The 12,947-nt window shown below is 51.9% G+C and overlaps 1 protein-coding gene across 1 annotated transcript in view; it reads left to right on the top strand.

Moving 5' to 3' along the window:
- CCKAR (cholecystokinin A receptor) overlaps nucleotides 1-12,648 on the top strand; it is a 27,490-nt gene extending 14,842 nt beyond the window's left edge. The window contains exons 6-9 of the mRNA XM_006154949.2: nucleotides 4,357-4,410; nucleotides 4,630-4,746; nucleotides 10,706-10,784; nucleotides 12,477-12,648. Of these exons, the coding sequence (XP_006155011.2) occupies nucleotides 4,357-4,410; nucleotides 4,630-4,746; nucleotides 10,706-10,784; nucleotides 12,477-12,648 (422 nt within the window). The remainder of the gene's footprint in view (nucleotides 1-4,356; nucleotides 4,411-4,629; nucleotides 4,747-10,705; nucleotides 10,785-12,476) is intronic.
- Nucleotides 12,649-12,947: the final 299 nt, after the last annotated feature.

The raw sequence follows: 12,947 nt of genomic DNA, 5'->3' as shown, positions 1-12,947 counted from the left end.
GTGTGCGTCTGCGTGTGTGTGTGCGTGCGTGTGCGTGCGTGTGCGTGTGCGTGTGTGCGTGTGCGTGTGTGTGTGTGTGTGTTCCGTGGTTTGATCACACATCCTCGTGTCCCCTTAACATCCAAACATAACGTCACCTCCACGAGGCAGGTGACGACAGCGGTTGGACTGCGCTGTATTTCCTTCCAGCGTCTCACCCGTGCCTTGTACCCTGGCAGTGTTTAATAAACATTGTCACCGACCTCTGCGTGCCTCTGCATTTGGTGGCCTCTCTTTCCGTCCACAGCTGTGATTCTCAACAAGGAAGGAGGCACACTCTGGGGACAGGGAGTGGGAAGCCGAATTTCTAGAAGACTTCTCCCCACTCTGTGTGCATCCCCACCCCAGACTCTGGTGTCTGAGCCTTCGCTATAACCTCTCCCTCTCCTTTTTCTCTCCCTGGCATGGGTGGCAGGTGGAGGTGGGCAAAAGTGTTATGAATGGGAGGGTTTTGTGCCTGTGAATGTGGCCAAGACAGAGGTTTTCTAAGAGGGTTGGGAGCCACTGCTCTGTAGTTAATCCCCTGGTTTAGCTCCGCCCTGCCCTCTTCCTCTTTAAGGAGAGTCCCCACTTTCATAGTGCTGAAGGACCGGACTTACATAGGAGAGCTGGTAAATGCGTCAAAGCCCACGTGGCTCCCATTCCGTGGCCTCCAGTCCATTTGCTGTCCTGTAGGGCCCCTCTGGGGGCCTCTCTGGGTCACCCCCAACCCATGCTGAGCCTGTGACGTCCTGTGGCTTTACGCGTGGTGCTTCCTTTTCTCTGGTTGGATGTTCTGAGCCATCTGGCTTCCTGGTGCTGTCAAGTGGAATACAGCTGTTTCCTAAAACCGCCCCCATGACCAAAGGCCAGCCCCAAACTCCACAGCCCACCCAGCTCTGGGGAGCTCAGCCTAGGAAGAATTTCAGATAGTCCTGCTCACTCTGAAAGAGAGGTCAGACAAGAAAAAATCAGCCCCTGGCATTGTCTACAGCATGGAACAGGTGCCCCCTAAAAGTCCCAGAGGATGGATGGGTAAGTGAATGAATGCATGCATTTGAACGAAGTTGTTCCTCAATGCCAGTCCCTGCCCACTCTGTTTATTTTAGTTTCCTGACTTATAGAGAGAGGGGAGAAAGACACGAACCTCCAACAGGGTCTCAGCATGTCACTGTCCTCCCCGCAGCCTCAGCCTGTGGCCTCCCAGACATGCATTAGGGCCAGGCCAGGGTGTTCAGGTGGACCCGTGAACCGAACCCTTCTCATCCAGCCCCAGAGTCATACGGCAGTGCCCCCACCACCTGCCCCATCACAGTTGGGCCTCCCCTGTCCTCCTTTTAGAGAGACTGCCTTCCCAACTGGAGGCCCCCTGTCACTGTGCTATGAAGGGCCAAGCTGGCCGGGCAGCCACGTTCTGTTTCCGGTCACCCACACTGTACGCGATGTGCAGCAGATCTGGCTTTCACGAGGGCCACTGCTGTGGGGAAGGAGGACGCAGGCCGGGTGGGAGCCCAGCCACCTTGGCGGCTGTCAGTAACTCACTGTGTGACTCCAGGCAAGTGCCCCTTCTCCCTGCGTGTCACTTTCCTCTCGTGCCTGATGCGGGTGGAGGGTGGTGGCTCCATCTTTGACACTGGGTGAGGCGGAGGGTCAGAACCTGCTTTATAATTCCATGCTCTCTCTAATTACCTTGGCTTCCCACAGACCTTGCAGTCAGAGAAGTGCCGTGACACCCAAACCCATACCCTCCTTGGAGAAAGGCTACCGGAGTGAGAAGTAAAAGGGCTCAGAAAGGAGTCTCCAGGTTCCGTGCCCCCTCTAGGTCACCACTGCCCAGAGCCACCTGTGGGAGGTTCAGCCCCAGGTTCACGCCCCATTCTGGGCTAAACATAGGTGTAAAGAGCCCACTCCAGACACAGCTGCATGGTAGCTCCGTGGTACTCTGCCCGCCGAAAGCCACATGGAAGATCAGTCCCTAGTCCTTGCGCTGTCACAGCCTGAAAAGGGAACATCCCTGTCATCCTCCTTCCCTCTGCTGCGCGTCTGTCCTGACTGCACCCCCTGAACGTGGAGGACTTGACAGCCGGATTTTGGCACTTGCGCCTTGCACACCTCATCCCTGTATTTATTTTTAGAAGGAAGATAATACACTTTGCCACCTCCCAGGGAAGCCAACAAGGGAGCTTTCACCTCTTTAGCAAATTATCAGGGTTTTTTTCTTAGGTTTTCATCATAGGTGTGGTGGTTGAGGTGCTGGACTTCCCCGTGGCCGACTATGGTTCAAGTCCTGGACCCAGTGGCTGCAAAGTCACAATAAATAAATAAAAAAATAAATGTTTAAAAAAGAACTTGGAGAGGGTCCAGCAGATGGCATAATGGTTACGTCACTGGACTCCCTGATAGCCAACCATGGTTTGAGTCCTGGACCCTGAGGCTTGAAACTCATGCTGAGCATGTGTGCATGTGTGCTCAAAATCCCAAGAGGAGAACGGAGAAGGGATTGTGGAGTGGCCATTTCCTCTTACGGGGTGTTTTCTCACTTTCTATCTCTTGGTCTCTCCAGCGAGCACACACCCTATAGCAAAAAAAAAAAAAAAAATCTCTAAACACACACACACACACACACATACACACACAAACAAACTTGGAGAAAAAAAAGAATGGATTTAAAGTCATAAGTTATCAGCATAATGAATGCAGGCATATACCAGTTCCCTCAGAATCATCGTGCAGACACTGACAGCCTGCAGAGAAAAGCTTCCTGGTTTCCCCGTCACCCATGTTCTCATCTATCGCGTTGTTAACCACTGAAATACCTGAAAACGAGTGACTCATCCAAATAGAGGCTGAGCTGGCTCTGTGGAGCAGTGGTAGTACCCCGCTCGGGTGAGGCCAGGTCCCACGTGACAACTGTGGTTCAGGTCCCGGATCCGGTCAGCGTGAAACACAGCGGGCACGTGTGCAAATGCCCAGACCCCATAAGCTGGAGGGCTGGAGCAGAGGGGTCATGGCGTGCCCACACCCGGGGGGGGGTGCTTATCTCTCTCTCTTTCATTCCTCCTATGCACACAGTCTCATAAATTTACAAAGACAGAAGCTTATTCGGCTCATGGCTTGGAGGTTCAAGGTCCAGAGACTGCGTCTGGTGAGGGTGCTCTTGCAGATGGAGCCTGCTTGCAGTACCCAGAGGCAGCACAGATCACATGGGGGTGAGGCAGCTGGACCCCACATGGCTGACCATGAGGCTGAGTCGCAGACCCAGTGGCTTGAGAAATGCACTGGGCACGTGCGTGTTTGTGTCCAAAACCCACACAGGCTAAGGGATCATGGTGTGTCCATACCCCAGTGGGTCCAGACAGCCTGCTGGGGAGGCCACAAGAAGGCGACTTCAGGTCGTGCTCAGAACCAACACCTCCGAGGAAGCAGAACCGCTGACAGCTCGGGTTCCTCCTGTTCACCTGGGCACCAGGAGACAGGCAAGTTCTCGGGAAGCCGAAGGAGAGGTTGTGCGCATGCGCACTGCGGGGCAAACGGGAAATGTGTTTAGGTTTCACTCCCGTCAGCTTTGATCTGTCAATTTCTTGGTTTTAGCTTGACAATAACAAAATACACTTCTTAACTATGAAAATAGCCTTTATTATTGAATTTCTTGTGGGGAAGAAAATCTGATGAAGGCGAGCCTGAAACTCGAGCTCCTGGCCTCCTGATCCCTTGTTTGAACGAGGGGATTTTTTTAAAAATTGCAGTGTACTGGATAAGGGCTGAGGTTTGTTGGTTTTTTAGTTTATTTATTTATTTCATTTCTGAGTGCACACGCTTGCACAAAAGAGGAGGAGAGAGAGAGAGAGAAAGTACCCTCACAGGATCCCCGTTAAGCCATAATCCTGTTGAGGGTCCCCCAACCCTGCAGCTGCCTGGCCCGCCTTCAGCCTGAGGGGAGATCCGAACCCGCAGGGGCTATCTGGTCTCCAGCACTGCAGTTCATTACGCTACCAACTGTTTTTATAGGGGAAGGTAGGCTGCCCTCCAGCCCCCCCATGAACCGGACCAAGAATAGGAGGTTAAAAGAGGAAAATGGAATCCGACCCATTTTAGCCCACACAATAGCCAATGTGGGGCATGGTGTCCTGAAGTTGGGGGTGAGTGTTGGGAAGTGGAGGAGCATTTAGTAGAGGAGAGTCCTTTTGCAAAATAAAACTATGGTGTATGCTAGTGTTGTCATCTGAGTATGTGCCTAAAATCCCAGGAGAATGTAGGAGACAGGATTGTGGTGTGACCATCCTCCCTGGGGTGGGGTGGGGGGTGGTGTTAATGTGACCTAAAAACTCCTGGGCCCAGTTAAGAGTCATCGTCTTAATGCCAAGAAAATGGGAAGAATTAATGCAAGGCAAGGTATGTTGTAAGATGAGTAAACGCGGTCTTTGTTAACAAGGCTGCTGGCAGAAGATCAAGTTATTGTTCAGCAAATGTCCTTCTCGAGACATCACCACCACCACCACCTCCTCCATGGGAATCAGCCCAGTGATACCAGGGTTGACCATGTGACTTGCTTTGGAATGGGGAATGGGGCAGGGGGAGTGACAGCTATGACAGTGTCCTCTCATTCTGCAGTTTGCAGCTGGGCCAAGAAGAATGAGAGACACACGGAGAAGATCTGGACCTCACCTGCAGCCTGGAGCCAAGCCCAGCAGAGCCTCGCACAGCTCTGCTGCACCCACCTTGACCAATGTAATTTTTTTTAAAAGAGAAATAAGTGCTTAATACACGTCACTGTGTTTGGGATGATTTGTTACGCAGCATTACTGTAGAGATAGCTAACTGAGTTACTGTCCTTTTTAAAAAATAATTATTTATTTAGTTTTAGTCATTGTTATTATTTTAATTTGACCAGGGAGAGAGAGAGAGAGAGACAGGGAAAGTGAGAAAGCAAGCCACCGGGTCCAGGACTCAAGTCACAGTTGGCCACATGGGAGTCCAGCACCTCAACCACCACCCCACCTGCTGGCCCCACTGCCCTTTATTTCCTGCCACCTCTCCCTAGGTCTGGTCTCCAAGGATTTCTTCTCTGCCTTCTCCCTGTAAAAACTTTTCAACCTAAAGGCCTCTGGTCAAGCCCTTACCTAGGAGCCTGAATCTGTTACAGACGTTCCCTCCCAAACAGATGTGCTGTTCAAGTCGCTTTCTCCTTGCAGAAAGACTTTGCTATCAGGGTGTCAGGAAGGAGCAAGAAGGTGTGAATGCATTTCTAGGCTGGAAACATCTTTCTTTTGTCTGCTGATTTCACACTCCTAGCAGCCAAGGATGAGGAAGACCCCAGCATACAGCTGATTGTCTAGGAAGGCTCGAAATCCGGTAAGAAGGGCTCAGCCAAAGCCGTGCATCTGTTTCATCCTACCATTTGCCTGGTGAATCTTGAATCCCATGGGCACTTCAACGTAAAGTCTGTGAAGGGACTTCTCCCCCTCTCTACCCCTCCCTCAAAGTTTGGCCGGGCCCCCAGTCCGAATGGCAGTATATATTCTGGAAGATGATTAATGTTAGCAGGAGCGTCCAGAGAACCTCTCAGGGCCCTTTTGTTTATTAAATATAAAAACCCATGTTTAAATATAATGTCAAAGGTAAGACACAGACCAACGTGATCCAACACAGACTGTCAGCCTCACCCTTCCATAACTAGATGTTCTTCGGGTTTTGACTTCTGGGCTTAAAGCCTCCAAAGACTTTCCGGGAAGGTTCAAGGTACTCAAGGAAGAGGTCAGTGAAGCCCATCCATTTCTTTCTTTTCTTTAACTAATTTTATTTTATTTACTTATTATTATTTTAACTTGCTACAGGGTATGCACACTCACTAGAGAGAGGAAGATAGCAAGCCACCAGGTTCAGGATCTGAACCATGGTCGGTCATGTGGGAGTCCAGAGCCTAAACCACCATACCACCTGCCAGCCCATGCCCATCTGTTTCTTTCCATTGTCTCCTTAAAGGCAACAGCTGTAACTTTTGCTTTGCAGTGTGCTTCCCAGTTGGGTCAATAGCGTGCCTCAGAAGGAGGCCATCCGCTGACCTCCCGGCCTGAGCTACAGAGGGTCACCAGGCTGGCTGCCAAGACGGTTAAAGGAGATGGTGTTGCAAAGAGTGAGTAGCAAGGCCACAGGGCAGCCGGCAGAGTGTGCTGCCCATTTCTTCGCCTACTGCATTCAAGACCAGAATTGCTCTAGTGCACAAACCCACTGGAGGAACTAGAGTTGAAAGGGACTCTAAACACTTGTTGTTCAAAGTATGGTCCAAGAACCAGCACCATCAGCATCTTGTGGGAGCTTGTTAGAAATAGGGACCAGGGGGAACAGCAGATGGCGTAATTGCTACATCGCTGGACTCCCATGTAGTTGACCACAGTTCGAGTCCCAGACCTGGTGGCTTAAACTCATGCCAGGTGTGTGTGCATGCATGCCCAAGATCCTGAGAGGAGAATGGAGGAGAAGGGATTGCAGTGTGGCCATCCCCCCTGGGGGGTGATTTCTCACTTTCTGTCTCTCTGTCTCTCTGGTGAGCGCACACGCCCTATAGCAAAAACCTCTCCAAAGGAGAAAGAAATAGGGATCAGCAGATGGCATAATGGTTATGTCACTGGACTCCCACATAGTTGACTGTGGTTTGAGTCCTGGACCTGGCAGCTTAAAATTCACGCCAGACATGTGTGTGTGCATGCCCAAAATCCCAAGAGAAGAATGGAGGAGAAGGGATTGTGGCATTACCCTCCCCCCAGGGGGGTGATTTCTCACTTTCTGTCTCTCTGGTGAGCACATGTGTCCTATAGCAAAAACCTCTCTAAAAAAATAAATAAACAAATAGAAATAAAGAAACTCAGGTTTCACGGCACATTCACAGAAGCAGGATTTCTAGGGGAGAGGCTGATTACCTGTATACGTAATAAACTTCTCTCCCAGCCCCCAGGTGATTGTTATCATCAAAAATAAAGCTAAGGTACACTGAGACAGGGTCCCACCGACCCCAGCATAGACTCCAGTCTCTATCTTGAGGTGCTCTTTGTCTGGGCCTCCCCATATTGCTTTCCATCCATCTGCCATTCCTGGCTTTGCGTGAACTGACAGCTGCCCCATCACATGTCCACGTTGGACCAGTCAGCTGAGCTTGGGAAGGTCCGGTGATGTCGTGTACAAGGAGGGCTGGAGCCCAGCGGCTAGCTGCCCTCGTCTCAGCTCTCTGCAAGAGGTGCTGGCTCTCCTCTGCAGGCCTCCTGGTCTACCAGCTGTCCCTGAGAAACAGTGGGACAGGATTCCCATCCTGGAAGGCAGCCTTTTGTCTGGATCCTCAACCACATACACAAGCCCTAAGGACAAGGAATACCTGAGGACACCTTCTTCTTAGCCTATTAAACGTTTTCCAGGCCCGTCTGTGCCCATTCATCAACTGCCGGCCCAGGATGTCATAAAGATCTGTTGTTTCATTTCTAAGATAAGGTACGACCTTCCAGAAACGAAAGGTTCTTCTCTCAGTTGGAGCCCATGTCCCTTTAGTGAGCCATGGGTCTGCTTCATTTTTGGTGGCTATATGCATATGGGGTTAAGAGAGCTGAGAGAATATTGTGCACACCTCTCAACACCTTTGCTTTGCACTTCAACACACTTGCTTTAAAGTGTCACTTACAGGCCATTTAGGTTGGATGACAAACTAACTGGTTGTACTAAAATATAACTTCCACTCTGTCATGAACACCCTGGCTGGCACAAAAAAGGGCATTTAATCTCTCTCTTTCTCTCTCTCTTTCTTTCTTTTCTTTCTTCCTCTTTCTTCCTTCCTTCCTTCCTTTTTTAAAAAGATCTTTGCCAGAGGGCTCGTGCACTTGTCAAAGAGAGACAGAAGAAGGAAAACGAGAAATCATCCCCTCAGCTGAGATGGCCAGGTTGCGACCCCTTTTCCTGGATGTTGGGCGTGCACACACGCACCGGGTGTGAAATGCCCCGTAAGTATACAGGTGTGAACAGACTTTGCATCATGACGAGGGTCAATAGCCCCGTTTTGGCTCATGTGTTTATCCCAAGCTGTTTACCATGAAGCCTTGACCAAGCTAGGACTGACTGTTCTGTCAAACCAGCTGTGAAGACCGGCTCTTGCCAGTCCAGGTTCAAACTTGCTGCCCTCTAGTGGCCAACATGGACACTCCCCCCACATCCATTTACATTCACGCGTATGAAATGTAAAACATTTGCAGAAAATTATGGGAACATAAACTCCTAAAGGTTTGGCAGCAGTAGTCCATTGTCAAAAGAATGAGCACACACTACTGTGTGGAATTAATGGTGGTTTAAAAAAAAAAAAAACTTAGGTTATAAATTAGAGTTAAGTGGAACCTGCTAGCCGATAAATCATGCTATCCCCTCAACTGACGGACGTGCTGTTTCTGCTGGGGTTTATGGCTAATCCTTCATGGTTCGTGAGTCTGCAGAGAAGTAAATTGGGTCTGAAAGATGAAAAACGTCCCCTGAGGTTGCTCAGGCCCAGAACGTAGAGAGAGCTGCAGAACAGCCAGGCAGGAGCGGCTGCCCGCTCGTAGGCCACCTTCTCGCTCCCTCTGAAGCAACTGGGGTGTTTGCCATGTGTTTGCTGATCTGTTTCATGCCTGCGACCGTCAGGGTACTTGCATGGGAGAATAACCTCCACCTGCACCTCCCTACCCCTGTGGAGTCTGCACTGATAAGTTCAACTGCCCTGGGGAGAAATTGCTCAGACACGTGCACACACACACACACACACACACACACACAGCTTCAATGGCAAAGACTCTTCCAAGACTCCATGTGGCTCTGGAATGCCCACCAAGAAGTCGCTGTTTCTGGAACATGTCCTCAAAGTCTGGCTGGTGATTCTCTTGACTGATCAGAGCTGCCGCTGCCTCAGAGAACCACAGGACACCCACTGGCCACGGCCAGGCAGGCTGTGTGGGGACTCAGAAAGTGCTCCCCTCCTTGGAAGTGGATTTGAGTCTCTGAGAACTATTTTTTTTAAGACATAGTTTTGCTATAGGGCATGTGCACTTGTCAGAGAGACAGAGAGAGACAGAGAGATAAACGAGGAATCACCCCCCGGAGGTGATGGCCATTGGCAATCCCTTCTCCTCCATTCTCCTCTCGGGATCCTAGGCACGCACACACTGTGTCGGTGTGAATTTCAAGCCTATTAAGTAAGCCGCGTGCTTGGGGCTGAGCTGTGCATGCGTGCCTGGGGCGCGAGCGATGCACAGCACCCTTTAACCCACCGTCCCATCGTCATCCCGCTGACACTTACTCGTGCTCCTACCAAGTCCTATTCACGCAGCTGGTGGAGGTGTGAAGAGAAGGACCGAGACTCGTCCTCCATGACCTTCGTCCACAGATAGCTGCTCACTGTCACCTGAAGCTGAATCAGTCTTTCTCCGTGTCTTTCTCTCTTTGGGGGTTGGGTTTTAATCAAATAATCACACACAGGGCCAGCAAGTGGCATAATGGTTAAGATGCTGGATTCTCGGGACCAGCAGTTGGCATAAGCTATGTCTCTAGACTCCAATGTAGTCAACTGCAGTTCGAGTCCTGGACTCAGTGGCTTAAACTCACGCCGGGCGCATATGCATGCGTGCTCAAGATCCTGAGAGGAGAATGGAGGAGAAGGGATTGTGGCATGACCATACCCCCGGGGGGGTGATTTCTCTCTTTCTGTCTCTCTGTCTCTGTCTGTCTGGCGAGCACACGTGCTCTATAGCAAAAACCTCTCCAAAAATAAAGAAAGAAAATGCCACATGCACAGGTTTCCAGGATTGATACGTGTATATCATGTTTGTTGGTCGTCATTGAAACATGATACACAGATACACCACGATTTGTTAATTATTTATTCATCTATTTATCTTTGGAGAGGTTTTTGCTATGGGGCACATGTGCTCACCAGAAAGACAGAGACAGAGAGCGAGAAATCACCCCCCAGGGGAGGATGGCCATGCTGCATTCCCTTCTTCTCTTGGGATTTGAGCTCGCATGCACACGGCCCGGCGTGAGTTTAAGCCACTGGGCCTGGTCTGACTACATGCGAGTCCAGCGACATAGCCATTATGCCAGCCGTTGGTCCCAGCTTATTTATTTTTATGAGAACGCATGTACGTGCACTCAAGAGACCGAGAGTGAACGATGCACCCCACAGGGTCTCACCATGCCACATCCTCTAACCCCGGCCCTGCATCTCCTCAGAATTGTGGGGTCCTAGGCACACACCTGGGATGTTTTCAGGCCAACCCGGGGATCCGAACCTGCAGTCAGGCGTGGGTACTGCCTTGCCTCTGCACCACGGCAGCCAGGCCAGTTCCATGGGGCCATTATAAATTCAGCTGCTCGAAACATCCGCTGGTCTTCACATGGCCCCATGTTATTTTTCTCGAGTGTGCAAGAGGCGCTTCAACAATGGAAGTGCCTGTCCCTCTCTGTCCCCCTCCATGTGGCCCTGCTGCAGGACCTCAGTCCCCAGCCGTTAGTTACCACACCGGCTTCAGGAAAGTTCAGGCCACGCCTTCCCGCCTGCTGTCCACACGCTGCCCCATGACCTGCTCCTCCAGAACTGAGTGCGTTTATATGAACGGGCCTTAGGAAGGGGGTCCTGAGCTGGGAGCCAAATCTCGTTACCCTGGCCTGCTTCTGGTGCCAGGTTCCAGGCTCGGATGGGCAGCTTCTCTTCCTGTCACCGGCCCTGGCTTGGGAGGCTTTGAGACCTTGGGAAGCAACAGGTAGGCAGATGGCCTTAGGCCGCCGGGCAGGCCTCTGGCAGCCCACCCTACAGCCACTGCCAGGGTGGCCACACAGAAAGACAAACGATAAGGTAAACACTGAGATGCAATTTTTTTTTTTAAGTTTTGCTATAGGGCCCATGTGTTCACCAGATAGAGAGAGTGGGGAGAGGAAGAGAGAAATCAACCCCAGGGGATGGCCAGGCCCCGAACCCTTCTCTTCTGCTCTCCTCTTGGGATTTTGGGCAAACGCACGCACATATGCCTATGGCGATTCTCAAGCCACCAGGACTGGGACTTGAATTGCACGTTCGGCCATGTGGGATCCAGCGCCTTAACCTCTATGCCACGTGCTGGCCCTGATATGCAATTTTATGATCAACTTGTAACTCCATTATCTCAAAAATAAGCAATCACTAGCTGGTCCCCAGACTTCCACGCCAGACAGGGAACTCTGCGGGTCAGCCTTCCGTTGCCTCCTGCAGGATCAAAGGTGTCTCCTGTTGCAGGTCAGCATTTGCTTTGGAACTCTGTATTCGGTTTGTTCATGAGTTGCTTCTGTTTGTCCTGGCTGGTGTGAGTCACCGGACGCAGGGGCCCTTGTGTTCTAGCTCACCCACACCTGTGAGACCCTGCACACCTGGGTGAGCCTCACATGCCACCTTATCTGACGCTGACCAGGATGCCTCCGCCCACCAGGAGATGGAGCATGAGCACACACAGGGACGTGGCCTGCTGGTGGCCTTGCATTCCCCAGGGAAGGCCGCTCCCACCTGCAGGTGACAGAACCCTGCTAAGGGCAGGGGCAATGGGCCCTGACACGGGCTCCCCTGACGCTGTTATTGACTTGGGGCCTCGCTAGACTGTGTGTCACCGCGGTAATGCACCCGGTCACTGTGCAGGCGCTCTTGCAGGCTCTGCTCACGTGGGTTCCCTCCAGGATTCATTCCCTCCACTGAGAAGCCCCGTCCAGCCATAGGTGGGTGAAAAGCCTGGGTGTTTGCAGGACTCAAGCTCCTAGCACAGCTTCCTTTGAGGCGGTGATGGCTAGCCTACTGTCCTCGTCCTCCCTGCTCCACGTCCATGTTCTGGGCTCCCCAGGCTTCCTGAGTTGCTGGCAGCTTGATTTGGGGGTTTGAGAGAGGGTGGGCTCAGGGAGCTCCCACCTTGGTACCAGAGAATGCGGGTGGCGCCCAGACACTGGTGAGGCCCCTAACCTCCTCCAAGGTGGTGTCTCAGCGGGGTGAAAGTTCATGGCAGAATGGAGCGTGGTCTGTCTGCCACCCGAAGGCGTGGCTGACTCCCAGGGATCCAGACAGGCCTGGCCTTGCCCGAGTGCCTGCGTTAGGCCAAGCACTTGCCCTGTTCAGTTTCACCTGATGCTTGTCGACACCCGAGTCATTGCCCTCATCTCACAGATGAGGAGACAGGTCCAGAGACACAATGTGGGGTTTGGAAGACCTTGGACGAGCAGGGGCAAGCCGATGTGGAGCCCAAGCCCCTGTACCTGGTCTCGTCCTGTCCCACGCCACCACTGCACTGGAGGCCCCAGCTCTGATGTAACTGACCACGGGCCCCGAGACAAGTCCCTTAGCCTCTCTGGCCCTCAGTGTGCTCATCTGGGAAATGGGAATGATAAATCCTGCTCCCCAGAGCGGCTGTAAGTATATAAAATGAGCGTCTCTGGCCCAGAAGCCTCAATAAAGGTTCCAACAGCTACTTTCTAGTAGCCACTTTGGACGGCGGTCACAGGTCACAGGATCAACCAGTAAAGTCACCTTGGAGCCCCTTCATGGCCATCTTCCACTTCGCAGACGAGGCGGCAGCCAGCGAGGAGTGTAGCTGGCAGGAGAAGCAGGAGTGAGTCGGCTGGAATGCAGGTCACCTGAGTCCATGTTCATGCTCTTTCAAAAACGGACTCAAGATGGGACCGGCATTTGGTGTAACAGCTATGTCGCTAGACTCCCATGTAGTTGACCATGGTTCAAGTCCCGGACCCGGTGGCTTAAATTCACACCAGATACGTGTGTGTGCATGCCCAAGATCGCCAGAGGAGAATGGAGAAGGGACTGCGGCGTGCCATGCCCCCTGGGGGATGACTTCTCGCTTTCTGTCTCTCTGTCTCTCTTTGTGGCGAGCACATGTGCCCTATAGCAAAATCCT

This window comes from Tupaia chinensis, unplaced genomic scaffold, assembly GCF_000334495.1.
Source record: "Tupaia chinensis unplaced genomic scaffold, TupChi_1.0 Scaffold000426_1, whole genome shotgun sequence".
Taxonomy (NCBI): Eukaryota; Metazoa; Chordata; class Mammalia; order Scandentia; family Tupaiidae; genus Tupaia; species Tupaia belangeri.
This window is presented reverse-complemented; position numbering and strand designations above follow the sequence as displayed.